Source organism: Zootoca vivipara, chromosome 7, assembly GCF_965207765.1.
Source record: "Zootoca vivipara chromosome 7, rZooViv2.hap1.1, whole genome shotgun sequence".
Taxonomy (NCBI): Eukaryota; Metazoa; Chordata; class Lepidosauria; order Squamata; family Lacertidae; genus Zootoca; species Zootoca vivipara.
This window is the reverse complement of record NC_142590.1, coordinates 34,259,189-34,286,748: the sequence shown is the minus strand read 5'-3', so window position 1 is coordinate 34,286,748 and position 27,560 is coordinate 34,259,189. Positions and strand designations below refer to the sequence as shown.

Here is a 27,560-nt window from a genome sequence, read left to right as displayed (position 1 = left end):
AACCACTAAACCACACTGGTTTTTATTATGAGCTCCGCCCATGTGGCCCAGATCTTCCCAACATTATCTGAATAATGCGGGAGAAGCATAAGCTGCAGTGAATCCCACACCATCCAAGGACAGATCTTAGGACATGGTAGACCATGCTAAAAAAAAATACTAATAATCATTTCAAATAAGGACAAACTAATGGTTTGTGTGCACCCAATTCTAAAATGCATGTTTCAGGACTATGGAATCTTGCCCTCCCTCCCACCACCACCACTATTGCAAGGCTTATTTCTAACAAGTCATTCCTCCAATATCACATTTTCATCAGCCAGGCTCCAGTTTGAAGGTGAATCTAGCTAGGAGATAAATATTTTGGGTGGTAAAAGGCAGGGTGCTGTGGAAGGAGTGTTCTGAACTCCTTTCTTTACTGAGCCAAAATAGGCAAACTGGTGTGCTTGGTCTTGGAGGACAGCATTGATATAATGAGATGTAAGTGTTGTTGAACCAGTTGAGAGCAGTGGCCATAAAGCTATTATGTTAAATATACATGCAAATTGTTAGAAAACATGGTCACATTTGACTTCAAAAAAGGAAACCACCCCAAAATGAAGGAATTGATAAAAAGGAAGTTAATAGGCAAAGCCAAGGGGGTCAAATCTCTCTGAAATGCTTGGGAGTTGTTTAAAAACACAAAATTAGAACTGACATGCATACTGCAGATCAGAAAAGGTACCACCAAGGCCAAGAATATGCCAGTATATAAGCAGAGTAAAGGAAGCTATTAGAGGCAATAAGGTTTCCTAAAAATGGAAGTTTTGTCCATGCGAGAACAGAATGGAACAGAAATTTGGCAAAAGAAATGCAAGCAGACAATAAGGGATGGTAAAATTACATAAAATTTTAGGAGCACATTGCTAAAAATATAAAGACAACCACTGCCAACAAAATATTTAAATATATTAGTAGTAGGAAAAGGAGTAGTATAGGTAGGGAGTGATAAAGGAGTTAAAGGTGTGCTGAAGGAAGATAAGGATTGCTGAATGAATTATTTTAATATGTCTTCGCAGCATATATCAGATCCTCCAAGTGTCCCTATTTTAGCGGGACATCACAGATTACAGAAGCCCATTCCGAATTCTGATTGGATCCGTGAATGTCCCGCTTTCCCTGCCAGAGCTGGAGGCGGCTATGGGTGTAAACATTTTTATTTTTTTGCAAACAGAGCCAGGAAGTGTGCACGCGAGTATCACTCTTTACTTTTTCCTATCTCTATGGACACGCCTGTTCCCGGTACAAAGACTTGCTTTGCGAGCAGAACCAGGAAGTGTGCACACGGGGATCACTCGTTAGCTTTTCTCTATGGTGCTAGCCTGGGCTCTTTGGATCCAAGCCTGCTGCTACCTAGACCTCAGGCTCTCCGAGCTGTTGGGCATGTGGCATGTCGGTGCCCAGTAAGCTGCCCGTGAGCAGGCGGGAAAGGCTCTTTGAGGGGATCTCTGCTGGCACCTCCCTTAGCGGGTCTCTCTGTCTCCCCTTCCCCCCTTTAGAGCCTCCCGTGTACTCTGTGTGCCTCAGTGCCAGGATCCCCACCCCACCCTAGTGCATCCATTGATTGCAATTAAGCTGACTATTTTGCAATACAGTACTAGAAAGATCAAAGAAAAGAAAGAGCAAGCTTGCTAGTAAAAATGATCCCAAGCTCTCTCAGTCCTAATTAAAAGTTATTTGTCTAATGGGCATTTGGATAGCTAGTTAAAATACACGTCTCTCATGTATGGTCAGGGAAAGCCCCCCCCTCCCCATTTTTCTGTGTTAGCAGACTGAAGAAAGTAAGTGCTGGGGGTTGGGGTGGGGTGGGGGAAGAGTGGAAGAAATGGCTGAAGCACTTGGGACCCCATTTCCCCTCTAAAAGCTTTGCTCCTTCCTTTGATCACCATACTGCTTCGATCTTCATATTGTGTTTCTTTTTGCCATTATGTCACCCCAGAGCCAAGGAGATAAGTAACTATACAAGTTTTAGAAGACATCTGAAGGCAGCCCTGTATAGAGAAGGTTTTTTTAAAAAAATTTTTTTTAATGTTTTCTCGTGCTTTTTTATAGATTAGAAGCTGCCCAGAGTGGCTGGGGCAACCCAGTCAGATGCGTGGGGTATAATTATTATTATTATTATTATTATTATTATTATTATTATTATTATTATTAAGGATGTCCTTATTTTCACCGGAGAAATGTTGGTGGGTATGGAAAAGTGAGAGGGGAAATGCAGTGGAAAGCACAAAATAACAGCCAAGTGCTTGCAATGCCATGTAGCCTCTTCAGAAACATACAGTAAAAGCATGACTGCTCACTAAACAACCCATCTAGAAGCTTTCACTCTTCCTTTTGACTCCCTCTTGAGGCTTATATATTATCAGTAGGTGTCTGGAGGCTTGCAGCCTGTATTGCCAGCACCAGCCTGGCAATACTGTCTGATTACTGGTTGCACTCTTCACATCCAGGTCCCCAAAGTGTTCTAAAGTGTTCTAAAAATGGTGGTTTGTCTACTGATGGAGTGGGGAAAATGTTTAACTTTGTTAATGTTCCCACCCATCTTTTTAAACTATGTTGGTGCTTATCTATTTCTTCTCATCAAAAATCACAGTGCATAGGGGTAAGCAGCCATATTCACCCTGACTCACTTTAAAAGTTGCTTAAAAACATTTGGCCACTGGAAACCCTCTGTAAAGCAACACTTTGCGGCAACTGCTCTTGGAAAGTTTAATGCCTTTCATTCATTTCTATAAAAGGTCTGCCACTTGCACAATTTCTCAAACACCTTGACAATTCTACAGTGAAACAGACATTGTTCCATTGAATAAATGTGGAAGAATTCATTGATTGCCTCCCACCCTCTTTCTACCTGCCCTCCCACTTCATACATTCTTTATGAAATCACATCCATTCTCTCGAATGAGGAAAGGGACAAGAGAATGACATACTGACTGAAATTGCTTGATAACTACTGCTGAAATGAAAGCCTTGGGAGAATAATCAATAAAAAGTGAAAGACTGCTTTTATTTGGTGAGTCACTGAAGAGAAACACAAGGCAAGCAAAACTAGACAGGATGCAGGTAATGTTATAGAAGGGGTTTGTAAAGAAAGTCTTGACATTTTTGAGGGACTGAATAATAGTCTGCTGGACAGCAAAAGGCATAGCTGCCAAGTTATCCCTTTTTAAGGGATTTTCCCTTATGCTGAATAGGCTTCCTCGCGAGAAAAGGGAAAACTTGGCAGCTATGGCAAAAGGAGGTGGCCTGGAACTTCCATCAGCTGTATGTTTCAGAAGGTATGCTTCTCTCTCTCTCTCTTTAAAATATAAAAAGACTTTATTTCGTTTAAAAATATACATAAAAGACAAAAACAACCAAACAAAACACACACTGATAACACATAATCAAAATCAAATAATGCCAAAATAATAATATCAAATCATAATAAATCATAATGACCCGTACTTAAATCATATATAAGTTAAATCATATTTTAATCATATATAAAGCAAATTTTAAAACAAAAAACCGTCCAATCATACTAACACTCATCGTGTCAGAAAGTATGCTTCTCAATTGCCATTGACAGGAAGCCCCACTGGGCTTGATTGCATTAAGAAGTTACCCATTGGGATGGGATGGTTTCAATACAAAGTGCTTACGAGTGGACTTCAGAAGGGATGGCTTTGCACACTAATCAGCTGATTGGTGCACAGAGCCAGCCCCTTTAAACTTGTTACCTGACATCATAATAATGTCAGGTGATTGACAGATAGGTGGTCCCACAAGGGGAGGAAGGTTCTAGCTCACTAGCCAGATCCAGTTATTCACTCCTAATCTAGGTGGCAATAAACAAATTTCATTTTACATAACAGTATTTTGGGGGTGCCAGCTCCCTCTTTCTGGAGATCCAATGTGGCAGCAGTGGACTTTGGCTGTCAGTTGGAGTATTTTAAGTTCACCTATGTTCAACCTGTGTATTTGTAAATAAATGCAAATATTACAAAATCCAATAAGCCTTCAGTAATCCTTCATTTGAAAGGAAAATACAAACCTCTGGAGCTTGTCACAGCTCAGACAAGCAGAGAGAGCATAACAATATACACAGATTTAATTTATAGAAGTCTAAATCAATCACTAACAGGCCACTGAGCGGAAGTCGTAGTAATGAATATAAGCACTAATAATGAATACATATCTTATGCACTTCGGTGCGCTGCAGGCATAAAAGAAAGCATTACATTTATCCAAATTATCTCAGTAGTTCTTAGTTGCATTCTCTTGCAAACATTTAGCATTTTGCACATAGATGAAAGTGCAGCAGCATCTTGTGCTAAACATTGTGCATGGACTGAAGCTGGGACATAGCAGAAAGCTTTTTCCACATTCACAGACCACTGTATAGATCTCCTAAATGTGTAGATATTGGTAAGAATATTGTCCATTTCAATACCTTTTTTGTGTTTGCTATAGACTATTCTAACAATATATATGAATATTATACTGGTTCAGGAACATATAGAGTTTAAAAACACAATTTTATAAACAAACTTATGTGGAGGAGCAACAGAGGAGCATCTTTTTGTATGATACAATCAATCTGTAAATGTTAATCCATTCTAATAAACTAATCATCATCATTGTACTTGTGTGCTATAGCCCGGCTGACAGGATTTGTTTAGGAGCCCAGAAAGGATTAATTGGGATTCTAATGAATTTGCACTGAAATCACTCAATTTCAGTGCCAGTCTACCATTGTTCTATAGTCCTTCTGCATCACTGTACCCAATAAGAGGAGAACCTAACCTCTATCTGGGTTAGTGAAGCTAGGACAATATAAGCATGAGAATGCAAGAAACTTCTGACACTGTCTTTCATAAAATATATATTGCCTATGGTTATTTTTCTATGTTGGCTGAAAGAATATCTGTATTGCTTTCTCACATCATGGAATAATTATGGTCAGCCTCAGGCTCTGGGATTTTTGTGGGTCAAAGGAATATTAAAAGCTTCTCAATGACAGGGTACAGCTCCCAGGCAATTTGGAGTCCAACAGCTCTTTCAAATAATTGCTCTTCTTTTGATTTGCTGTAATAACAGATGAATCATTAAGGTCATCCTAAACCTAGTGACTTTGGGCATGGTGACCAGTTGCTCTTTGATGTTTTTGTGTGTCACAGTTCTACTGGCTGATCATCATTAACCTGCCTCCATGTTGACCCAGGTTTTGTTAATGTTCTAGGGAATGGTGTAAACCCTCTAGCCACCACTCTCAAAACATTTCACCCCATAGTGACTTTGTTGTATCAATTACCACCTCAACATTTCATCTGAATCTACTCCTACCTATCTAGCAAGTAAGACCTTCCAGTTTCCCAGGCTGCAATGTGATGGTAGGGAAGTCCATTTGTAACTGTTACATCAGGTTTTGTTTTTAAAAAATATTTTTATTAGATTTACATACATATATTCACCCCACCAATAGTTTTTGCAAAAGTTGCAGAGGTTAGCAGCTGTAAGTCAATTGCAATGAGCTCTATAGCTGCTTAAATTGAGTTGATGCCACTTGTAGTTCTGTGTTACTCCCAAACTGAATAATAAGGCCTTGGTAGTCTTGGAAAATGAAGCACCCTAGAGGTATGGTTAGGACTGCAGCCTTTGTAATTTGGCAGAGTTGTAGTAAGGATATAGTAAAAATGACTAAAGCCATAGATGGCAGGTTTAACAGACAGAGCCTATTTCTACAGCACTATCTTTTCCTTTCATAAAAGGTTTCTTAATGGACCACATTATGGCATGCAAAGGAACTCAACTTATTTCAGCAAGTTAGGGCCACTTCCTTTCAGTGATACGGCTGTTTTTGCTTTTCTCTTTCTGCAGATGGGCCACCTATTGCCACCTTTAGGCTGCAAATCTGTGCAGTCTAAAAACCCCGTTTAACTCAGTAAGACTTACTTTTTAACTAACATAGCATCCAGTGTTTTAACACCCACATGTACCTCTATGCTATTGTTGGACAGATCCCCATCTACTTCGCTCTTCCTTTAACATTCCAGTTATCCTGATTACAAACTCAGGGTAGCGCTAGGCTTCCCTTCCCCTTCCTTTGGTTGTAGTCTCTCTCTCTTTCGCCCCTTCCTAAAACAAGGGAAAGAGGCGCGCGCGGGGGGGGGGGGATCTGGGAGAACTGGGACATGAGAAAGTGCTGGAGTCAAGAGTGGAAGATGCATCACATACAGGGCGTGGGAGGGAGCTGGAAAAACTTCCGCTTTTGTGAAATTCTGCCGGCTGACTTAAAACGGAGAAACACTCCTGGGTTGTGGAACGCGGAGCTCTGCTGCTTTCACCGTCGGGATTCAGTAGGGCTGCTCCTGTTGTCGAGCACCGCGTCCCCTTCCTGCATGACCATTGAGATCGACAGTTGCATGGCTGGCGATGCTCTATGTGCGGAGAGGAGAAGCCCAATGGCAACGGAGGCACGGCTAAGGCGCCTCCCGGATTGCTTCCGGGCACCAGATCTCTGGAAAGCGATGTGCTCCCTAATGGCCAGGCCCTGGCTCTCGTCCGTGGAAGGCGAGGCGTGCCTTGCCCAGGCTGCTCCAATCGCTTCCAGGCAGAGAGGCGGGGAGGGAGGCGGGGAGGCTGCCACCGCGCGCGCATACACCCACCAGCTCGCTCTCGAGGAAGGCCCTGCTGGGGCTGCAGCCCCCTTTCTGGGCGTGTGGCTGCCTCCGCCTCTCGGGGAAGGTTATGCACTTGTGATTCCCTTTCTTCCTCCTCCTCCTGCCGCTTCCTCCTTTATGCCAGTGGAGACCCTCTGTGCCTGACTAGCCCATGAGCCTCCTCGGGAGCTACCGGAAAAAGACCAACAATGATGGCTATGAATCTTTGCAGCTCGTGGACAGCAACGGTGACTTCTGCGGCAGCCGGGAGCGAACCGGCGGTGGCGGAGGCAGCATCAGCAAACAAGGGGTGATCCCCGCGGTGGTGGCGGCAGCAGCAGCAGCCCGGAGCCCAGCGCGACAGCAGCACCAGCCGCTCGACTGCAGCACCATGGACAGCTCAGGTAGCGGCTTTAACTTCTCGGCCGGGGAGGGGAAGGAGGCTGTGGGTGATGGGAGGCTCTGGTTACAGCCCCACCTTTCTTCCCAGCAAGATCTGAGAGGCCCAGGCGTGCTGGTGCTGGGAGGAAGGCAAGGCTGGCCGGGGTCCAGGCCATCCTCCGGTTTCTGAGGCAAGGAAACCTAAGAGGGCTCAGTGTTGCAAATTTAAAGAGCTTTGAAGACCAGCTAATGAGGAAAGGTATCCCAGCTGTCACTCTCTTCTGTTAATTGATGGGGAAAGGAGTGAGGAGAGATGCAAAGGAACTGCTGAGGTCAGTGTATTGTTCTCAGGATGTGTGCTAAGTGGGCATGGAGGGAAGATGGCTTAGGTTTCGTTGGCTGGTGGTGTGCCTTATTAACATAAGTGAAGAAATCACAGTAAACTCAGGGTGATCATAGGAAGAACGAAAACGTATTTTTCAGAAAGTATTGGGTCCATGTCTAGTTTATCTTATGGTAAACATGCTTAAGAGCAGTTTTAAAGTGGTCACATTATAACAGTGGAAAAAGTGCTCTGGGTCATTGTTTAATTGGGGTAAAATACAACTGAATATCAGATGTGGAATACATGTTGATGTTGTATTGGAAATGAAGGCTACTAAACAATGGCTTATTTATTTCTGCAAAAAACTATCCTGAGTGGCTTGGCCAAAAGAGTTCTTTTGTTATCTGTAAACGCTAACAAGCATGCTAGTATTGTCTCTAGATCTATTGATAGGGAACAACACAAGAAGAAATTAGAAAACACTGCTTTATTGGCAGGTAAATAAAGTTGTGCCCCTCCCAATAGCAAAGGGAAGGAAAGCTTGAATGTAATTTTGCTGGAATGACCAGTGGAATTAGACTGGCATGCTGCATGAGTTGGGCAACTACCCCCACCCCTTGCTAAATCTTCCAATTGTATAGCCAGATGTGAAGTAATGAGAAGCTATGCACTTCAGGGGTCCTGGTTCAGATTAGCCTGGATTGCTGAGAGTAGCTATTGATGGATTATCAGCTATGTACTGAAATGTGTGGATGGATGTGTTCCTTCCTCCTCCTCCTCCTCCTCCTCCTCCTCCTCCTCCTCCTCCTCCTCCTCCTCCTCCTTCTTCTTCTTCTTCTTCTTCTTCTTCTTCTTCTTCTTCTTCTTCTTCTTCTTCTTCTTCTTCGTATTTCAATACTAATGATACCAGCTGTGTTTGCTAACAATTTTATCCATAGCTGTTTCGTTTTTGACACTAGCTTCCTTTTTCCTCCAGAGAACATCTTCTTGATGTATAAGCAGTTTCCACAAAGTGATGTGCTGCCAGTCCATTTAAAAATATATTCTCATATCCAGTGAAGTGGAATCCCAAAGCACAACTGTTAGAGTGAGAATCTAATAGTCTACAAGTACTTAGTCCCCATCCTTGAATTTATGTGGTGTGATTAACTTGGTTGATATAAAGAGGATTGGACTTGAGAACTGGTTTAGTCATTGTCTCGGGGTTGGGGGTGGAATTCCAGATACTTTACATGGTATAAGAGTAGTACACATGATGAACCATATGACCTGAATTGGGAGTCTAGTTTATAATACAACACTACTGAACTAATGGTTTATTTTAAAGAATAGGCTCCATGTAGGTTTCAAAATAGTGGAAGAAGAACTAATGCTTCTTTTCAAAACTATCTGCCAAGATTACTCCTCTTCCCCCAATGAGCTGAACAGATGTTAAATGGCTAGGCCTGATGGGAGTTGTGACATAAAGTACTTGGAGGACACCAGGCTGGGGAAGACTAGTATAGTCACACACAATGCATTACCTCCACTTACATGCATCAGTTCGTTTTAAACAAACAGGTGTGTTTAGTGTTAGTGTGCACCCACAATGGCATAACTTTGATCTAAGAAAACTTTGTCTTGGTATTGTAGAGTTAAGGAATCTTTTTTCCTATGTAATTGTTACTGATCAGAGAAGGATGTAAGGGGTAATGCTTCTGTTTCTCTTGGAATAGAGGAGAGGAGAAATGAGGTCTGTGCAAACTCATAAATTGTGCTGGACTTTCCAGGTACAGTTCAATCCTCTTGACCCTTGCCCATCTTGGCTTCTTAAAGCTAACCATAGGGGATTAATAGGGTCCAGGGAGTGACTGGTGCTTCATTGGAATGGCTGAGGAACCATTTGTCTAGAACAGGGGTGGCCAACTCCCAAGAGACTGCGATCTACTCAGAGAGTTAAAAACTGGCAGTGATCTACCCCCTTTTGGGGGGTTCAGGTCAAGGTTGTTGAGCTTTTTAGGGAGGAGGAAAGCCCTGTTTTGGGGGGTTCAGGTCAAAGTTGTTGACCTTCTTTTAGGGAGGAGGAAGCCACATTTTTTTGGGGGGGTGCATGGCAAAAATGTTGAGCTTTTTTTAAGGGGAGCTAAAGTTGTTGAGCTGCTTTGGGGGGAGCCAGTGATCTACCACAGATGTCCAGTGATCTACCGGTAGATCACGATCTACCTGTTCGACGTGCCTGGTCTAGAAGTAGGTGGTGGTGTGTCCACTCTTTAAGAGAACCTCCCTAGACCTGGAAGTCAGTGGCAAATATCCTCTTTTTGGAGAGGTGCTTAAGAGGATCATTGCAATTGAGCTTCAGACATGCTTGGAGAGAAATGAATCCATTTCAGTCTAGCCTCAGGCCCATTCATGGCCCTAAACTGTGTTGATCACAGTGGTTGATACATTTGTTAGAAAAGAGATGGAGGGGAGTGCAATCCTGTTTATTCTTCTTAGAAGCTTTTGATACCATTGACCATGGCATCCTTCGGGAACAACTCAATGAGGTGGTGTTTGAGGGCACTGTATTTCAGTGGTTCCGCTCCTACCTCCAGAGTCATTTCTAGAAAGCATTTATGGAAGGCCACAGACACCATTGGAGTTTTCCTGTGGTGTTCTGTAGGATTCCAACTTGTCCCCCATGCTATTTAACAGCTATATGAAGCCCCTGGGAGCTGTCACCAGCAGTTTTGGAGTGAAGTGTTACCAATATGTGGATAGCACTTCTATCTCTCTGTTCCATCTGAATCAAGAGAGGTGGTTGAAGTTTGAACGCAATGATGTGGGCCAACAATTGGAAACTGAAGCCTAAAGGACAAAGGTGTTATGTGTTCCAAGTCTTGAGCTGAAGAGGTTCTGTACAGGGTTGCACTCCCCTGGAAGGATCAGGCTTGTTGCTTGGGGGTACTCAACAACCCAGTGAAGTCACCTGAGGCCCAGGTAGCCTCTGTGGCTAGGAGTACCTGTTTCCAGCTCCAGCTGGTTTGTCAGCTACACATTGTGCGTTTCACCTTGATCTGGTGACTTCCACATTGGATTATTGCAGTGCTCTCTATGTTGGTCTACCCTTGAAGTCAACTCAGAAACTTCAGCTGGTTCAAAATGTATGGACCAGATTGCTGGCTAGAGTTTCCTTTAGAACTCTTGTATAATCCCTATTTTAAAACAGCTGCACTAGTTGCCATTTTGTTTCTGGGCCTAGTTCAAGGTGCTCACATTAGCGTTGAAAACCCTACATGACTCAAGTCCAAAATACCTCCTTTCCTGTAGCATTCTAATATTGCCAGAGGATACCTTTTTGGTTGTTTCACCACCCACAAAATCTCAGCAGGTGACACCCCGGGAGAAAACATGCTCTGTGATAGCCTCTGAGTTTTAAAATTTCCTCCTCACAGAGACGTATCTGGCACCTTCACTATGAAGCAGGCTTCCTCAAACTCGGCCCTCCAGATGTTTTGAGACTACAATTCCCATCATCCCTGACCACTGGTCCTGCTAGCTAGGGATCATGGAATTTGTACGCCAAAAAACATCTGGAGGGCCGAGGTTGAGGAAGCCTGCTATAAAGCTTTCAGTGAATGCTGGAGACATACAACTTTACTCTGGCCTTTGACAACTGAGAAGTGTGTTTCCAGAAGACATCCTATTCCTGTGACTATAATTTGTTTTAGCAGGTTTTATTACCAAATATCCAGATCTGCAAAACAGACATATTAAACACTATTGTATCGACTCATTTAAAATGAGAGGAGGGGGTGTAACTTACTCTTACTTTGTTGTTCTGTATAATCCAGTATTTGTATTTTATAAATTAATTAAATATTATTTAATTTACTTAAAAGATAATAAAGAATTTTAAATTTTTGTAACCTGCCCTGGCACTTGCTGGTGAAGGCAGGTAATAAATGTAATAATGCTGATAATACAATCCTAGAAAAATTAACAGAAACCAGTGCAAAAGTTGGCTTAATTTTTCATTAAGAGCATTTGCCACTGAAATTAAGTAAAAGGTAAAGAGGAAAGCCACAGGGGGCAAAGTTTTCAAATACTGAATCTGCAGCTTTGAAATCTGATGCTTTTGGGTTCTGAGGAAACAAGCAGGACACCACAAATTAATTGGCGTCAGTGGCGGAGCTTCATGCTCTGGCACCGGGGGGGGGGCAGGGCGGCGGCGAGCAGGCAGGAGCAGGGTGTGTTTCCTGGGGGCGGGGCACCCAGCACTCCCCCACACACTCCTCTTCTTCCACCAGTGATTGGTGTTCCCTGCATTAAGGAAAATACACTCTCTTTCTTCCTCCACCCTAGTTCACTATTCTTCTGTCCTCTGCCCACGGGTAAACATATCTGTAAGGTATAATGTTTTTGAGTATTGCATGTATGTGTCTGTATAACTGCAGATCTATAAGCTCTAAGCTTCAAAAGAATATAGGAATCAAGTGCGCTGGCACTTGATAAATGCCACAAAGTAGTATCCACACACTGGGGTAAAATGAAAGGAAAACCTGAATATAGATTAGTCTAAAGACATATAACATGCCCTATGAACTTGAGGCAGGTAAAGAGATCTTAAAATTAAAATACATATATGCTTCAATTTTATGAGAATATACTTAGGCTCATAATTTCGTGGACCTCTGAGAACAGGCAATTTCAGGCCAGCCTTGGGAGAACCTCCGTGTCTCCTTGCTGGTTATATTTTTTGTCTTGTGCATTCTAGAGGTGGCTGAGTTGTGATGGAAAACATGACAGAAATCTTTTAATACCTTTTTGTCCCAAGACCACAACATTCTAAATGGCAAATCCAAATACAGTTAATAATAAACATAAGACCCCTTCTGGATCAGGCTAAATGATTGTCTAGCCCAGCATCTTTTCCCCCCAGATGGCAATGGGAAGCCCACAACTGGGACATGAGGGTAATACAGTTGTACCTCTAGTTGCGGACACGATCCATTCCAGGGTGCCATTCGCACCACAAACCGCAACTAGAGTGGCACTTCTGCGCAAGCGCAGAGTGCAAGATAATGCTTCTGCGCATTTGCAAAGCGCACAGAACGCTTCTGTGCATGCACGCGTGGAAGCCGAAAAGACGCAACATGAACCTAATGCAACATGAGGTATGACTGTATCAACTTCCAATGCTGTTCTTCAGCAACAGGATTTCAGAGGCCCATTGCCTCTGATCTTGGAGGTAGTCATTTTGGTTCTTTTAAAATTATTAGATAGATTTCTAGTACACTGTTTAGTGTTTATTTTCCTTAGATGGCTTACAAGAGATCAATAAACTACATTAAAATTCAAGGCTTGAAAAGCAGTAAACAACTGAGAAAATTAAAATACAGTAGTAGATAAAATGGTCATCAGTGGTATGCAGCCATCATGGCTAGTAGGCTTTATCCGTTGTGAAATTGTTTAATCTAAGGTTACCAGATATTTTTCAATGAATCCGGGGACACTTTTCAACTTCCGTAGGAATGATAGGATTTTGTCAGGGGACTGATTTGTAAATCCGGGGACTGTCCCTGGGAAACGGGGAAGTCTGGTAACCTTAGTTTAACCTAGGTTGGAGGCCATTACCACATTTTGTGACAGTGAATTTAATAATTTAACTACTTGCTGGAAGAAGTACTTCTCAGTCTTCTGCCATTCAGCTTCTTTGAGTGACCCAGTTCTAGTATTATTCGGAGAACAAAATTTTTTCTCTGTCCACTTTCTCTACAGACATAATTCTATGCACCACTATATGCCTCCTCTTTTTGCCTCTCTACCAAGCTAAAAAGCCTTGTGAGGACAATGATGCTGTCAGTACAGATTCTAAGAGTGCCATCCCATATACTTCGGTTTGGAAGCAAGTTCCATAGAACTCAGTGAGACTTTCTCCTTGGGAAGTAGGTGTAATATTGCAGTTTTAATCATGGGTAACATATTACTAGAAAACATTGCCATTGAGAGGCAAACCTGCCATGCTATGCATTGTATGAAACTGCAACTGTTTTGAATTGGCATTTATTTAGTTTTAAAAGTGTGTGATACTAAGCAGCAGAATTGGGGGAGGGGGTGCCTGTTCTAGATGGGGTAACACTCACTCCGAAGGAACAGGTATGAAGTTTAGGAATGCTCTTGGGATCATCTTTGCCCATGGAGACTCAGGTGACCTCAATGGTGAAGAGTGCTTATCAGCAGCTTTGGCTGGTATGTCAACTATATCCTTTCCTGAACAGGGATAATTTGGCCACTATGTGTGCCTTCCCTCATGGCTGGTCTGGAGGCTGCAGCTGGTGCAGAATCCCACAACCCCAGTGGTGAGTGATGCCCCTCATCAAGCACATATCAAACTAGTGCTAAAAGATATGTACTGGATGCCTTTAATCACTGAACCAGCTTTAAGGTTCTACTACTAACATATAAGACAACATCTTAAATATCTTAAAAAGCAGAGACATCACCTTGGCAACAAAGGTCCATATAGTTAAAGCTATGGTTTTCCCAGTAGTGATGTATAGAAGAGAGAGCTGGACCATCAAGAAGGCTGATCGTCGAAAAATTGATACTTTTGAATTTTGGTGCTGGAGGAGACTCTTGAGAGTCCCGTGGACTGCAAGAAGATCAAACCTATCCATTCTGAAGGAAATCAGCCCGAGTGCTCACTGGAAGGACAGATCCTGAGGCTGAGGCTACTGGCCACCTCATGAGAAGAGAAGACTCCCTGGAAAAGACCCTGATGTTGGGAAAGATGGAGGGCACAAGGAGAAGGGGACAACAGAGGATGAGATGGCTGGACAGTGTTCTCGAAGCTACCAACATGAGTCTGACCAAACTGCGGGAGGTAGTGGAAGACAGGAGTGCCTGGCGTGCTCTGGTCCATGGGGTCACGAAGAGTCGGACACACTAAACGACTAAACAACAACACTAACATATAAAGTCCTCAACAACTCTGGACTAGGTTACATTTCCCCCTTCGCTGTCTGGTAAGGGCATTAATATCAATTCTAATCCATCAGGAGCTACATTTCTGTATGCATCCAAAATTCCATAACTGCTGTGTGTGGTGCATATGTAGGCCTAGCAGGACACAGATTAACCCAACTGTAGCTAGAAATTTCCAAACCCACTTCCTCTACGTAGCTTCCATTGTCTCAACCATTTTGGTACCAGTAAGAGGAAAGTGCCTCTGACTTAGCCTCCTGCAGATTCCTTTCTCTCCATGGAGAGCTTTGTTCCCTCCAGGTATCTTGTGTCTTTCCATCTCCCTTCCCTGCTTTTAGCAGAAAGGCAAGATGGGATCTCACCCCAGAATGCGGTGATCAATACCTAATGATCAGTGGATATTAAGGGACTTCTGAACATCAAAAAAGGACCAACATACTACAATTATGTCCATTTCAAATTTATTGTATGCATACTGCATAGCTAGTATACTTTCAAAGTAATCAAACTGAATACACCAGGATAATGAAAAGAGGCATGTTACATGAAATAGATAGCAATGTTTGCTTGAATATAGAAGCCATGTGGTGAATATTATACAGTTGTTTAAGCTGCAGCATTTGTTCTGCAATAGTTTGTACACCACTGGTGTGTGTGGATGCATTGTTCAAATGACCACTAGCAAAAATGCTTCTGACCCCAAATTGCTCCTGGGATAATATATTTTCCCTGCTCTCAAGATTTTGCATTGTAGGCTATTATCAATTCTTGCAAACCTTCATGCTTAAAAAAATACATGAGAATATCTTCATTTTTATTATTTTCATCCATTTAGCTATTCTAATTTTAAAAATGTCTATGGTGAGCTACTCTATGAAATTTATAGGCATTGTATACCAGTTCTAGTACTTCTATGAATTTAATTATCTTCCTTTTTATGATAAAGGCACTTGCATATTTCCAGTTTATTACTTCTAGCAATACGTCTTCTGCAAGCCTTGCTAAAAATTCTAATAATTCAGTTGTAATAACTAGACAAATGAGAATATGTAGAAGACTGTACAGTTCTTTACCAGCAGTACTTGTCAGATTCTGAACTGGTATGAAAAAACATTCTGAACTGGTATGAAAAATGCCAGCATAAACTCTGAATGAGGGAGGTTTTATGTACATGTTAAACAGCATGGAGGATAAAATCAAACCATGAAGAACCCCACATTGAAGGCTCCATGGGGCCAAAGAGCAGTCCCCAAGAAGCATCCTCTGGAAATAATCATCCAAGTAAGAAAAGAACCATCACAAAGCATTCCTACCCACTCCTACGGTAACTTGGACAGCTGCTCCAGAAGGTTACCATGGTTGATAGTATCAAAAGCCACTGAGAGTTTGAGGAGAATTATTAGGGACACATTTCTGCTGTCTCTTTCCCAATGGTGGTTATCATACAGGGTGACCAAAGCAGTTTCTGTGCCAAAACCGGGCCTAAACCCCAATTGAAATGAATCTAGAAATGCAAAATATCACTTTAAGTTTGCTTTCTGAAACTTCATAGCTGCAGGGTGGACTATGAGAACAAACATTCTCTATTTGATTGACAAAACTAGATTCATTTACCAAACACTGACCATTCAATTAGTCCAAAATATCTTCAGACCAGGAAACATCAATGAAGATAAGACCCTTGGAGCTGGGTTTCTCATAGGTTAATCTCAAGAGCTAGCAGTGATCAGCTGAAGTAAGCAAAATATTATTTGTTTTTCTAGAAGTTAACATCTCTTGTCTTTTTATATTTGCTTTTCAATAAGCCAAGAGATATATCTGTATCAGTGAAAACAAAATAAACCAAAACAATCTGTTAGACAATGTCTGGTCTGTCTTTCTCCTTTTTAAAAACAGAAGAGTCCATTTCATAAGCCTCTTTGTTTCTAAGAACTGAATAGCACCACCAGATCGCTTGCACATCTTTTGCCATTGCATCATTAGTGCTTATTTTTATACAGTTTTGCCCTTGACTGTGTTTCATATTGTCGTCGTTTAAATGACAATTCTGAGCACAAATTTAATTGCTTTTCTGCTAATGAGATAATACTTTGAAAAATTAAATAAATAAAAGATTTTAGTCCACATAAAGCTTAGGTGACAAGCCGGTAGAAATGTCAAGGTAATGAGAAAAAGTTAAACATCCCCCCTCCCTTTTCTATGGTAGGTGAAATCATGCAGGATTATACTGTAACTTATTCTGCCATCAAGGCTATTAGAATCAGAACAGTATTTATTGTTATTGTGTTATCTAATTAAGGTCTGTAAACCATAGAAGAATAAAACAACAATGTACAAGGCAATTAAGACTTTTATAAAGGTGTAGATAAGACTATTAACAGAGGCAGTTATCACAAGCAGCTGCATTTCATTAAAAAAACCTTCCAATGAGAAGTTAGCAACTGATTTAGGAAAGCATGCCTGTTACCAAATATCTTAGTCTTATTTCACAACCAAAGTAGCAGTTCTTTACCAAAAAGTTCAGAGTTAACTAGATTATAACTGATGTACTACATAATTGTTTGTGGTCTGTTGAAAAAGTGGAAAGAAGAACCAATTGCACTAGCTATGCCCAAGAGGCTCTTTGGATCCCGGCTATATTCTTGGCTATGCATAAAGAACTTTCAAATCTTTAGATGCAATGCTAAACGCAGAGAGTGTTATGCAGAGGTGCCCTAGTATTTAGTAGAGCTCTACACTCCCACCCCCAGGTTGCCACTGTGCTGCCTGGTACACAGCATTGTGGCCAGTATGTTAATTCCAAGGCAGGCTTTCCGTACCTTCCCTGTAAGCATTTGCAGCCTTGTGAACTCCTGATGAAAAGGCTACTGCCCAGAAACACAACAACAGTTAGCTTTCGGGGGTTTGCAAAGGAGGTGTGGAAGAAGAACCTGCCTTGGAATAAATAGCACAAAGATGGCTCAGTGGGGGATAGAGCATTCCATTAGGGCACCTACACATACTACTGTGTACATCTGCACCCATTTGCTAATTCTTAATTAGCAGTTGTGTTGTTACAAACACACCTTTGTTTTATTTTATTCTTTTGTGTTCATGTATGCTCCAGTTCAAGGATCCATTGCCCATTCAACTGTGGATCTGTTTCCTCCTTTGGAATGAATGGGAATGCTGATGCAGTCATTCACTTAATATATGTGGTGTAGCTTTAACAAAACAAATTGCAGATTGAAAAAATGGTTTGAAGAGAGCTGTGCTTTTAAGTAGGGGAACTTGCATAAGAAGAGTGAGAGATGTTCGAATGCTCTCACTGTGCATGGATATCATTGCGCCTGCTATCAGAATTTACCACCGCTGGGTTTCAGATCATAAGAACCCAATGTCTGGATACATGTCAGAGTGTGAATTTCCCAATGTAATTCTGTTAAATTCTCTTTAAATGGGTAGTGTACTCAAATGCTGAAAATATCTGATACCACAGGCTTAGACTGTCCAGGGAAAATGGCCTGATAAACAGAAATTCTTTTGCATTTGTCAGAGTTGGCCATGGTTCATAGTATGCCTTTGTTCTTCCATATGACTTTTTAAAAAAATTATAAGTAACACAGCTACAGACCTAGAGTACCATTCTTTTAAATGCCTTGCAACTTTACTTCAGACATGTGGCTCTGTATTTAGCAAGCTATGCATTAGTGATATAATGACTCAAGTGGGCTTTGTCACATCAACACCTGCCTCTGAAAGCTGTCTCGGGTTCTGCAGTACATCCTGCTGAGCAGGCTTTACTATCTAAAAAATGCTTCTTTCTGTGATACCCTGTTTCCTGTTGCTAGTCACTCTCTGTTCCAGGTACATTCACCTCTGATTCTATCCAGCCCACAGTCCACATGGAACAGAAAAAAACAGTACCGTACTGTACAGTGCTTGTTGCAGAACTGGTGCTCCTCATACGTGCCTGATTTTGTAGTGACCATTAAATGTCATTGGTAGCCTGTCTTTTTGCACCATTTAATCTGATTTTTTGCTTTCCAGGAAAAATTCTGCTAACCCCCCCTTTTTAAAAAACAAAAATTGTAACATTCTTTGGTTATGTCACTACCACAGTTAAATAACTCTGATATATCCTGTTGTTTACCAGAGATTGTGACTAACTTGGTTGGCATTTACACCTCCATTTGCTTGTTCCTAACTGGTAGCTACATTGTTGGTGCTGATCTGGTGCTTGTGGTGGTTCGTAAATCTCCAGCAAAGCTGTGTGTGTGTGTGTGTGTGTGTTGTCTTATGTCTGGTTTTCTTCTTTTAAGGTGCCTCGTCTCCGGACATAGAGTCTAACTATGGGGGAGGCCTGTTAGACATGATGAAAGGAGGAGCAGGGAGACTGTTCAGCAACTTAAAGGATAACTTGAAGGACACTCTTAAAGACACTTCTACGAAAGTTATGCAATCTGTTGCAAGGTACTATGAAACAAAAGCCCTGGAGAGCTCAGCTAGCAAAATAGTAAGCTTAGTAATTATTTCCCTGTCACAGGGAAATAATCAGATTTTAGTAGGCTTGGACAAAGGGATTATTTAGCAGCCTGGTGAGATCTTAGGAGGCAAACAGAAAAGGTTGCTGTGAATTAAGCTGAATTCACTAAAGCAAAACGTGGAAGTCTGAAGTTTGAATAATATTATGAAGACCCTCAAGCCACTGTTGCTAACTTCAGGAAGCCCATAAGGAAGGCATGGAGCTACTAACTTTCCCTTTTGCTTGTTTCCCCAGCTGATACTCAGGAGCATACTTCTACCGGTAGATATGAAACAGTTCCCTTTAGCCATCATAACTAATTAGCTATCAATAGCCTTATCCTCCATGAATTTGTCCAATCCTCCTTTTAGAAGCCGTCTTGTGGAAGTGAACCCCATAAATTAACTCTGTACTGAGTGAAGTTTTATTTCCGCTTGTTTGCTCTGAACTTACTATCAGTCAAAACCACTGGTTGACCCTGAGTTATAGACAGGAAGAAAAACTTCTCTCTATCCATAAATTATTCACTTTTTGGAAAGGAATATCCTCAAAAAGGTTAGTGTAGAACTGAAAAGGGTTCAGAAAAGGGCAACCAAAATGATCAAGCGGGTAGGGGGAAAAATCCCCTGTGATGAAAGGTTACAGCATTTGGGGCTTTTAAATTAGAGAAAAGGCAAGAAGAGGTGACATGACAAAAATTTATAAAATTTTGTGTGGTGTGGAGAAAGTATATAGAGAGAAGCTTTTCAATGAAGCTAAATACTGGATGATTCCAGAAAGACAAAAGAAAGTAATTTTTCACACAGTGCATAGTTAAACTATGGAATACACTCCCATGAGAGGACGTGATAGCTACCAATTTGGACAGCTATAAAAGAGGGTTAGAGAAGTTCATGGAGGATAAGGCTATCAGTGAATACTAACCCCAATGGCTATTATTCTGTCTTTGCTGTCGAATGCCATTTTACTGGAATCACTGTTGTTCTCAGGTCCTGTTCATGGGCTTTCCACAGTCATCTGTTAGGTCACTGTGAGAACAAGTGTTGGACTAGATGGGTCACTGGCCTGATCCAGCAGGCTCTTCTTGCATTCTTAACTTGGTCTAAAATTGTATGGAATTCAACAGAAAAGTAAGGGATTTATCTGAAAGCTGAGATCTTCAGTATTCAGGCTGGTGGTAACCATGAACACAAATTCATCTTTCCTAATGTTCAAAGTGACCACTGCAGCCACCATTTTCTTGCTCTGAGAGGCCCTTCTGTCACTATGCTCTTTGAGTCAAATGTACTGAAACAGTAAAGGAACATTTAATATTAGGTGAGTAGACACCATAGGTGGTATCCAACAAAGTAGTTCCCTTAGTGCAAGAATTTCTGTTTGCACAATGGAACTTGCCCTCCCCAAATTTACTCCAGAGGTTTTGGGGAAAACCCAGAACAGATTTAGGGAGCATGCATGGAAAGAAGAGGGAGGGGAAGTTTTCTTGTCTGCCCAATGATCCTTGTCCTAACATAACTACATTCTTGGATACTATCCATTGAATTATTTAGCTGCCATTATATGCAGTTGTCTGCAAATAAGGACCCAGGATGAGATTTGTAGTCTTTTTTTTAACTACCTAATTTCTAATATTACAAAATAGCTTGAGATTTTAGATATTTCCAACAGAGTAGTGAAAGGCAATGAATCCCAATTCAGGGATGAACAGGGCCGTCTTAAGCACCCCTGGCGCCGTGGTGCGACAGATCCCTCCGGCGCCCCCCGCCCCGTTTCCCAGCGCGGCGGGCGGGCGCTGCTGCATGACGGGCGGGCTCAGCGCGCAGCGCTACTGCCGAGGGTGCTGCTGCGCAGAAGAGCGGCTGGCGGGCGGGCAGGCGGGCGCAGCTACGATGCGCCCCCCTGGCGGGCCGGCCCCGTGGCGCCCTGCGCCACCCAGCCAGGCCGTAGGGCCGGCCCTGGGGATGAAGCAACTGTGGCCACCCCAGAGGTTGGGGTACAACTTCCATAATCCCTGACTATTGTACTTCCTGGTTGGTGTTTATGGGAGAAGGAGTCCAGCAACATCTGAGGCCACAGGTTTCCCATCTCTCATATACTTTATTGTTACCTGAAAGAGAGCGAGAGTGAGGGCTCATGGGAACTATTTCTTAAACCACCTTACGTTTAAGAAGAAAAGGAGGGGTATACATATAAAAATGTTTTTGGGGTTCATCATCTCTTAATGCATTCTGGTGCAGGGCCAGATTAAAATCAATAGCTAATTGACACGAAATATCTTCATAATTCTGGTTTAAACTATAAAATTGCAAGATAGAGAGAGAGAGAGAGAGAGAGAGAGAGAGAGAGAGAGAGAGAGAGAGAGAGAGAGAGAGAGAGAGATATTCAGCTGCTTAGTCAGAAGTGAAGAAATATGAATCCAGCAACTGGAGAGGAACCACAGGGGCATAATGCACCCCCAAAATATGGGGAAATGCTGTGCATTACAGGATGCTATAGTTGTCTCTTTGCTGAGTGAATATGATTATTACTTTACAGACACAGGGGAGACTTATGCATAGGCCTTAATGGGACATGGAACATCTATAAAACTTCTGTTGATTTTGGTGTGTGTATTAACCAGCATTTATTCTCCTGTCTTTTAAAATAGCTACACCAAGGGAGAACTAGATATTTCTTACATTACCTCAAGAATTATTGGTAAGTGTGTGAGTTACTTCAAACAATGAAGCAGTGCTCCGTGTAGCAATGCAGCCATGTCAGACTTCTTAATTGTCAATCTTGTAGCTTTTCTGGTTTAGAATGTAAACTTACATTTTTTCATTTCTTGATAGTGATGTCATTTCCTGGTGAAGGAGTTGAACTAGGATTTAGGAATCATATTGATGATGTACGGACGTTCTTGGATACAAGACATCCTGACCACTACACAGTTTTCAATTTGTCACCGAAGTCTTATCGTACTACCAGGTTTCATAATAGAGTAAGTGACTTCTGCTGCTACTGTGATTTGACCTAGACTATCACAGGGTGTTACCTCTGTTTGTAAGATTAGGCATGATATCTTTACGACCTTCTGCATGCAAAACAGGTGCTCTACTTGTGAGCTACATCCACTCAAGTTGGCAAGGAAAAAAGAGGAACCTAAATTATGGAAAGGCCTCTTTGCCTGCTTTTAACCAGTATCATAAGACCATGTTAGTTTTTGTTTGTTATTTGTTGATATTTATATGGTGCTGTCTTACTGATATTTGGTTAGTTTGTGTATTGTTAGGACAGTTATTGTTAGGATGTTATATGCTTCCATTAAAAAATCCCCTTGGAAATAATGTGGAAATGAGTGCTTAACTTGTGCTGTATTCTACTATAATTCACTATAGTTCTAGAAGTAGCTTTTACATCAGGTTGCTTTTATATAATATAGAAATTAAATTTTAGGGAAGTGTCATGAAAATGGAATAAACTGCCATGTGAATGCAGCTTTTGAGTCTTAAAGAACAATGGCAGGGCCTTGCCCCAAGTTGGATAAATACACTTACAGGTACTGGAAACAAATACCATTGAGACTAATGAGATGTACTACGACAGAAGAATGTGGGTGCATGCAAGCTGGAATTTTGTAATGCTAGGGACTAGTGTATACTTGATACAAAGAACACTTATTAGTCAAGCATGCAGCAAAAGTAATGCATATTTCAGAAGAGCTACTTTAATTATTATTTAAATTATTTAATTATTATTACCGGTAATATTATTTAAAATAGTTTTAGGCAATTTTTCCTGGGCAAATGCCCATCCAGTGTATCATCTTCACTGTTCATTATTCTGTATGTGGTGTTATCTAAATTCGCACAGACAGTTCTTTCGCTGCAGTGCTAAAGAATGGCTGGCACTTATACTGTTGTGCCTCAATAATAGAAGAAAGTTCTTGTTCATGAAAACTCATGTATTAGCTTAAGCTGCCTTAATCTTGTGGCTTTCAGTGAGATGTAAGCAGCCCAGTTTTACACAGAATTGCAGCCATTGTCCTTAGTTGCCACAGGTCTCTTTGCTATTATATCATTTTCATTTGGTTAGCTGACCTCTCTCCTTTTATTAAATATATTGTAATTTTCAAAGTAGTATGGTTGTTGTTGTTTTTTAAAAAAGCCATGCATGAAAATTTTGTTTTTAATTCCTGAATTCTGTAATAAATTGTTACTGTTAACTGTAGATACAGTACTCAAAACACCAGGGCTACATGCATACACACCATACCTTTAAAGCATAGTATTATTAATATTATTGTTGTTGTTTCAACAAGTTATATACAGTTTAATTTACAATCATCTCTAAGTGGTGTGCAGAAGATTAAATAAAACAGAATTTAAAAGAGTTAGAACTATTTTAAGAAACTTCAACTAAAATGCCTGCTGGTATAAAAGTCTTCAATGGATGCTTGACCTAAACTGGAAACTTGAAACAAAATTTGACCCACAACACTGAATGCACAGCTCCTAAGAGATATGAGCTGTGCATCCAAGCCTTGGGGGACCATTAACAGTGACTCCTCTGAAAACCTCAGTGATTAGGCAGGAACTTAAGGTATCAGGCAATCCCTAAGTTATCCAGGGTCTGAGGGCCTTGTAAATCAGTATAGGAATTTCTACAACTTCTTCCAAATTATTCTGGGAACTGTCATTTGTTTAGGGTAGGCACAGGCAAACTTGGCCCTCCAGATGTTTTGGGACTACAACTCCCATCATCCCTAGCCAACAGGACCAGTGGTCAGGGATGATGGGAGTTGTAGTCCCAAAACATCTGGGGGGCCATGTTTGCCTATGCCTGGTTTAGGGTGCTGGGAATTTTAGTTGTGAGGAGTAAACTACAGAAAAGACTTGAATCTTTTCTTTCTAAACCATGAATTTTTATGTTTGCTAAGCAACCCTTTGTTAAATGTTTGAGAAACGTGCTTAAAGGGACAGCTTGTCCATTAAAATGAATGAAGCAGATGACCTAACAACATGTTACTATGAAATTTCAAATTAACCTTTGTGACTTCTTTAGGTATCTGAATGTAGCTGGCCAATTAGACAAGCACCAAGTCTCCATAACCTCTATGCTGTATGTAAGAACATGCATAACTGGTTGCAGCAGAATCCCAAAAATGTTTGTGTCATCCACTGTATGGTAAGTCAGGCAGTAAGTAACCACTTTTCAAGAAAAGTCTGATCACAAAACAGCTTGTTTATAGAGGAATTGAGAAACTGCTGACTCGTTTTTAAATGCTCATGGTGGTGTACAATAAAGTGTGTGTGGTGGTATCCAATTAAGACATTTGTTGTCAGCAAAATTATTTAACTGTGGTGCCCTAAATATTTTATAGTTGTTCCCTCAACCTTCTGGAGCAGATCTGGGGAGGGTGCACACAGTGAGATAAGGTGGGGGGGGGAGTTGTGCAACTGTAAATCCTTGTGCTGACAGGACCTGTTGGTTGGATACTGCCTGCATATATTTATTTTTAAAGATAAATTAATTATGGATAACTTTTTAGTAAGCCTAATTGATTAAAGGTCACAGTCTTACTAATATGCTTGATACTGTACCCCAACAACAAAGCCAAAAAGAGAAGAGAAAAAAAGGAATATCAATTCCAGACTGTCAGGGACACAGAAGTACTGTACCTTTCTGAGTAAATCTTAGCTGAACAGAAGGCTGATTCATGGGTTACTGAGCCACTGTGGAGATAAATAAAAAACTGTTTCATTGTGGCACTGCTACAATGTTGACAAGCTTCTTACCACACCTGCCTACTCAATTGCATGGAGAGTCTCCACACTAGATCCACTAGTTCAGGCATCCCCAAACTTCGGCCCTCCAGATGTTTTGCACTACAATTCCCATCTTCCCCGACCACTGGTCCTGTTAGCTAGGGAAATGCAGTGCTTATATGGAGGCTAGAAGATGCAGTAAGATGTTTGCTGATGGTGTAATAAAAACAGTTTTTCATTGACTCTGTATTGGTCCTCAGAATTAATTGTGTGGATGTATAAGTTGGGTTATAAGTTGTATCTATACAGTTGGCTTATAAGTTGTATCTATACAGTGCTTTGGGGGCATTAATGGTATTTGCATTCAATTTCTACTGTATGAATTTAGTATTAAAGCCAGGGAGAACCTTGAGAGAACCTTGATAAAATAATGTTGAATGCATTTCATAGAAACTGGCAAAGCTTCCCCTTTAATTAGCCTGATAGATGCTCTTGTGTTTTATTTGACAGGATGGTCGTGTAGCATCAGCAATCCTGGTCAGTGCAATGTTCTGTTTCTGTCATCTCTTCTCTAACCCAGTTCCTGCCATTCAGTTGTTAAATTCAAAGAGACCTGGAATAGTACTCTGGCCATCCCACAGAAGGTAAGCTTTCCTGACGGACCAAATGCCTAAACACAGGAAATGTGACTTTCCATTTCTTTATTTCTTGGAGTCAGATTTTATTCAGTTCCACCCTTCCTGTCTGTTTAAAGCTATGTATCTGCACTGAAATCAGTGGGAATTCATTTATCCAGTCACTGACTGGTTGAAGGCAGTTTGGCAACAGTTCAGCAAAACAAATGCTTTCAGTTAGGTTCCCACTGGGTTCCTAAGGCTGCAATCCAAAACACAAGTATTCCTAAATTGTTTTAGTCCTATATAAATTAGACTGTTCCAGTATAAGTGGGAGTAATAATTTTTAGTCATTAGTAATCTCAAACCCTGGGTTTTTGACAATCACAAGAGCTATCCCTACCACAAATGAGGAGCTGTATTTCCTGACCCCTATTCTGAACTCTAAGAAAATATTAACTTATGACCTGTTTTTACACTCAATTGGTAGTAGTCCTGTTGTCAGGGGAGAGAAGAGCCAAATCCTTTTGCAGCTTTCAAACAGAACTGCATCAGGGATTACATCTGTAAAATGCTTATGTTATACTTGCTTTCTCCTCATGGGATTTTTGCCCCTAAGATCTCTAATCTTGTATTTTAAAATTAGACATAGCATTCCTGTTCCTTGACAGCAGGATTTCTACTATTGAAAATACTAGATTCTGCAATTTGAGGAACCCCAAATATTTTTTTAAAGAGCTAAAGATTGCAATTATTATTGTTGTTGTTATTGCTATTGTTATTATACCCCGCCTATCTGGCTGGGTTTCCCCAGTCACCCTGGGCGGCTTACAGCATATCTAAAAACATAATAAAAACATCAAGCATTAAAACCTCCTGATACAGGGCTGCCTTCAGATGTCTTCTAAAAGTTGTGTAGTAATTCTTTACCTCCTTGACACCTGAAGAGGGAGGGTGTCACCACTGAGACGGCCCTCTTCCTGTTTCCCTGCAACTTCGCTTCTCCCAGTGAGGGAACCAGCAGAAGACCCTTGGAAGAGGACCTTAGCAAAGCAGTGATATGAATGGACCCCTCTAAATTATTTTTCTCATTGCAGGTATGTAGGATACATTTGTGATCTAATAGCAGACAAACCTATTCAACCTCACTGCAAGCCTCTAACTATCAAATCAGTCCTCTTCAGTCCAGTGCCCTGTTTCAACAAGCAGAGAACTGGCTGCCGGCCTTTCTGTGACATTCTTATTGGAGAAACCAGAATCTTCACAACCTCCCAAGAGTATGAAAGAATGAAGTGAGTGCCACTGTGTTTACTTACAATATTTCTGCACCCATGTATACAAAGCAGGGGAAGGCGCTATCAAGAGCACACAAGCTACTTATGCCCCCAAGTACCAGTAAACATGCTGGTTGCATCCCCTGGTTGATATGTGATCAACACCAGTCTGAAATATAGGTATGTGCCTGGGTCTGCGTCAATACAGCTGTGGCTATTTGGATGAGAACCAGGATTTCCCAATGCATATGTGTGTAGGGGCATCCTATCTTCACACTTAGGGGCGTCTTGCCCATAGAGGCTAGTGGCATGGGGCACTGGGGCGCCAGGTTCTGGAGGGTGCCAGGGAAGAGGCAGAGGCTGGACACGGCGCCTCCCGGCATCAGCTCACTGCCCTCGCCCGCCTCCACTATGCTGCGCCCGGACCCTGCACCTGTGCATTTTCTGCATATGGTATATTGGTGTATGTTGACATAGGCTGTAGCTTGTGCTGTGAGAGAAGGGAGGTAAACAAACCAGCCAAACCAAGACTTCCTTCTTGTTAACTGGCCCAACCTACTCCTTCTACTGGGTAGAGTGGTATAGTACTTGTGTGTGGGGTAAGGTCACTGTGAATTTTGTTTCAACAGTTCTGATTAATATTACAAGAGTTGTAAAGTAAAAGTTATTTTCCTTTTCTTTAGGGAATTCCGTATTCAAGAAGGAAAAGTTGTAATTCCATTAGGAGTCACTGTCCATGGCGATGTAGTGGTTTCTGTCTACCATATGCGATCAACCATTGGGGGACGACTTCAAGCTAAAGTATGACTTGATGCATTTGTTGAATGTAAAGCTAAACAAGTGGGGGTGGTTAGCCAACTCCAGATTCTTTAATACTGTGGTGAGGTAACAGTGGGATGTCAAAATCTAAAGACACAATGAGAAGATCAAAAGCAGCTGCTGGAGTCAAATCTCAAAAGGGAAGAGACAGTTGAAAAAGAGAATAGTTTCCTGATATTTTTCAAGACATTCTCTTTATCAAGGGAAATTTATTCCCAATACTTGGGGGTGAAATGCTTGGTACTGCTCTTCTTTCAGCTCATCTAAG

General features: G+C 41.5%; 1 protein-coding gene across 6 annotated transcripts in view; it reads left to right on the top strand.

Moving 5' to 3' along the window:
* The first annotated feature begins 4,041 nt into the window (after positions 1-4,041).
* Positions 4,042-27,560, top strand: part of DNAJC6 (DnaJ heat shock protein family (Hsp40) member C6) — a 43,013-nt gene continuing 19,494 nt past the window's right edge. For 4 of the 6 annotated variants that reach the window (XM_088673940.1, XM_088673939.1, XM_088673937.1 and 1 more), the window contains exons 1-8: positions 4,042-7,087; positions 18,636-18,786; positions 21,486-21,535; positions 21,670-21,818; positions 23,882-24,016; positions 25,096-25,229; positions 26,297-26,491; positions 27,157-27,274. In XM_088673940.1, the coding sequence (XP_088530066.1) occupies positions 6,856-7,087; positions 18,636-18,786; positions 21,486-21,535; positions 21,670-21,818; positions 23,882-24,016; positions 25,096-25,229; positions 26,297-26,491; positions 27,157-27,274 (1,164 nt within the window). In that variant the 5' untranslated portion in view covers positions 4,042-6,855. The remainder of the gene's footprint in view (positions 7,088-18,635; positions 18,787-21,485; positions 21,536-21,669; positions 21,819-23,881; positions 24,017-25,095; positions 25,230-26,296; positions 26,492-27,156; positions 27,275-27,560) is intronic. The other 2 variants (XM_035124237.3, XM_088673938.1) reach the window with 1 other exon arrangement.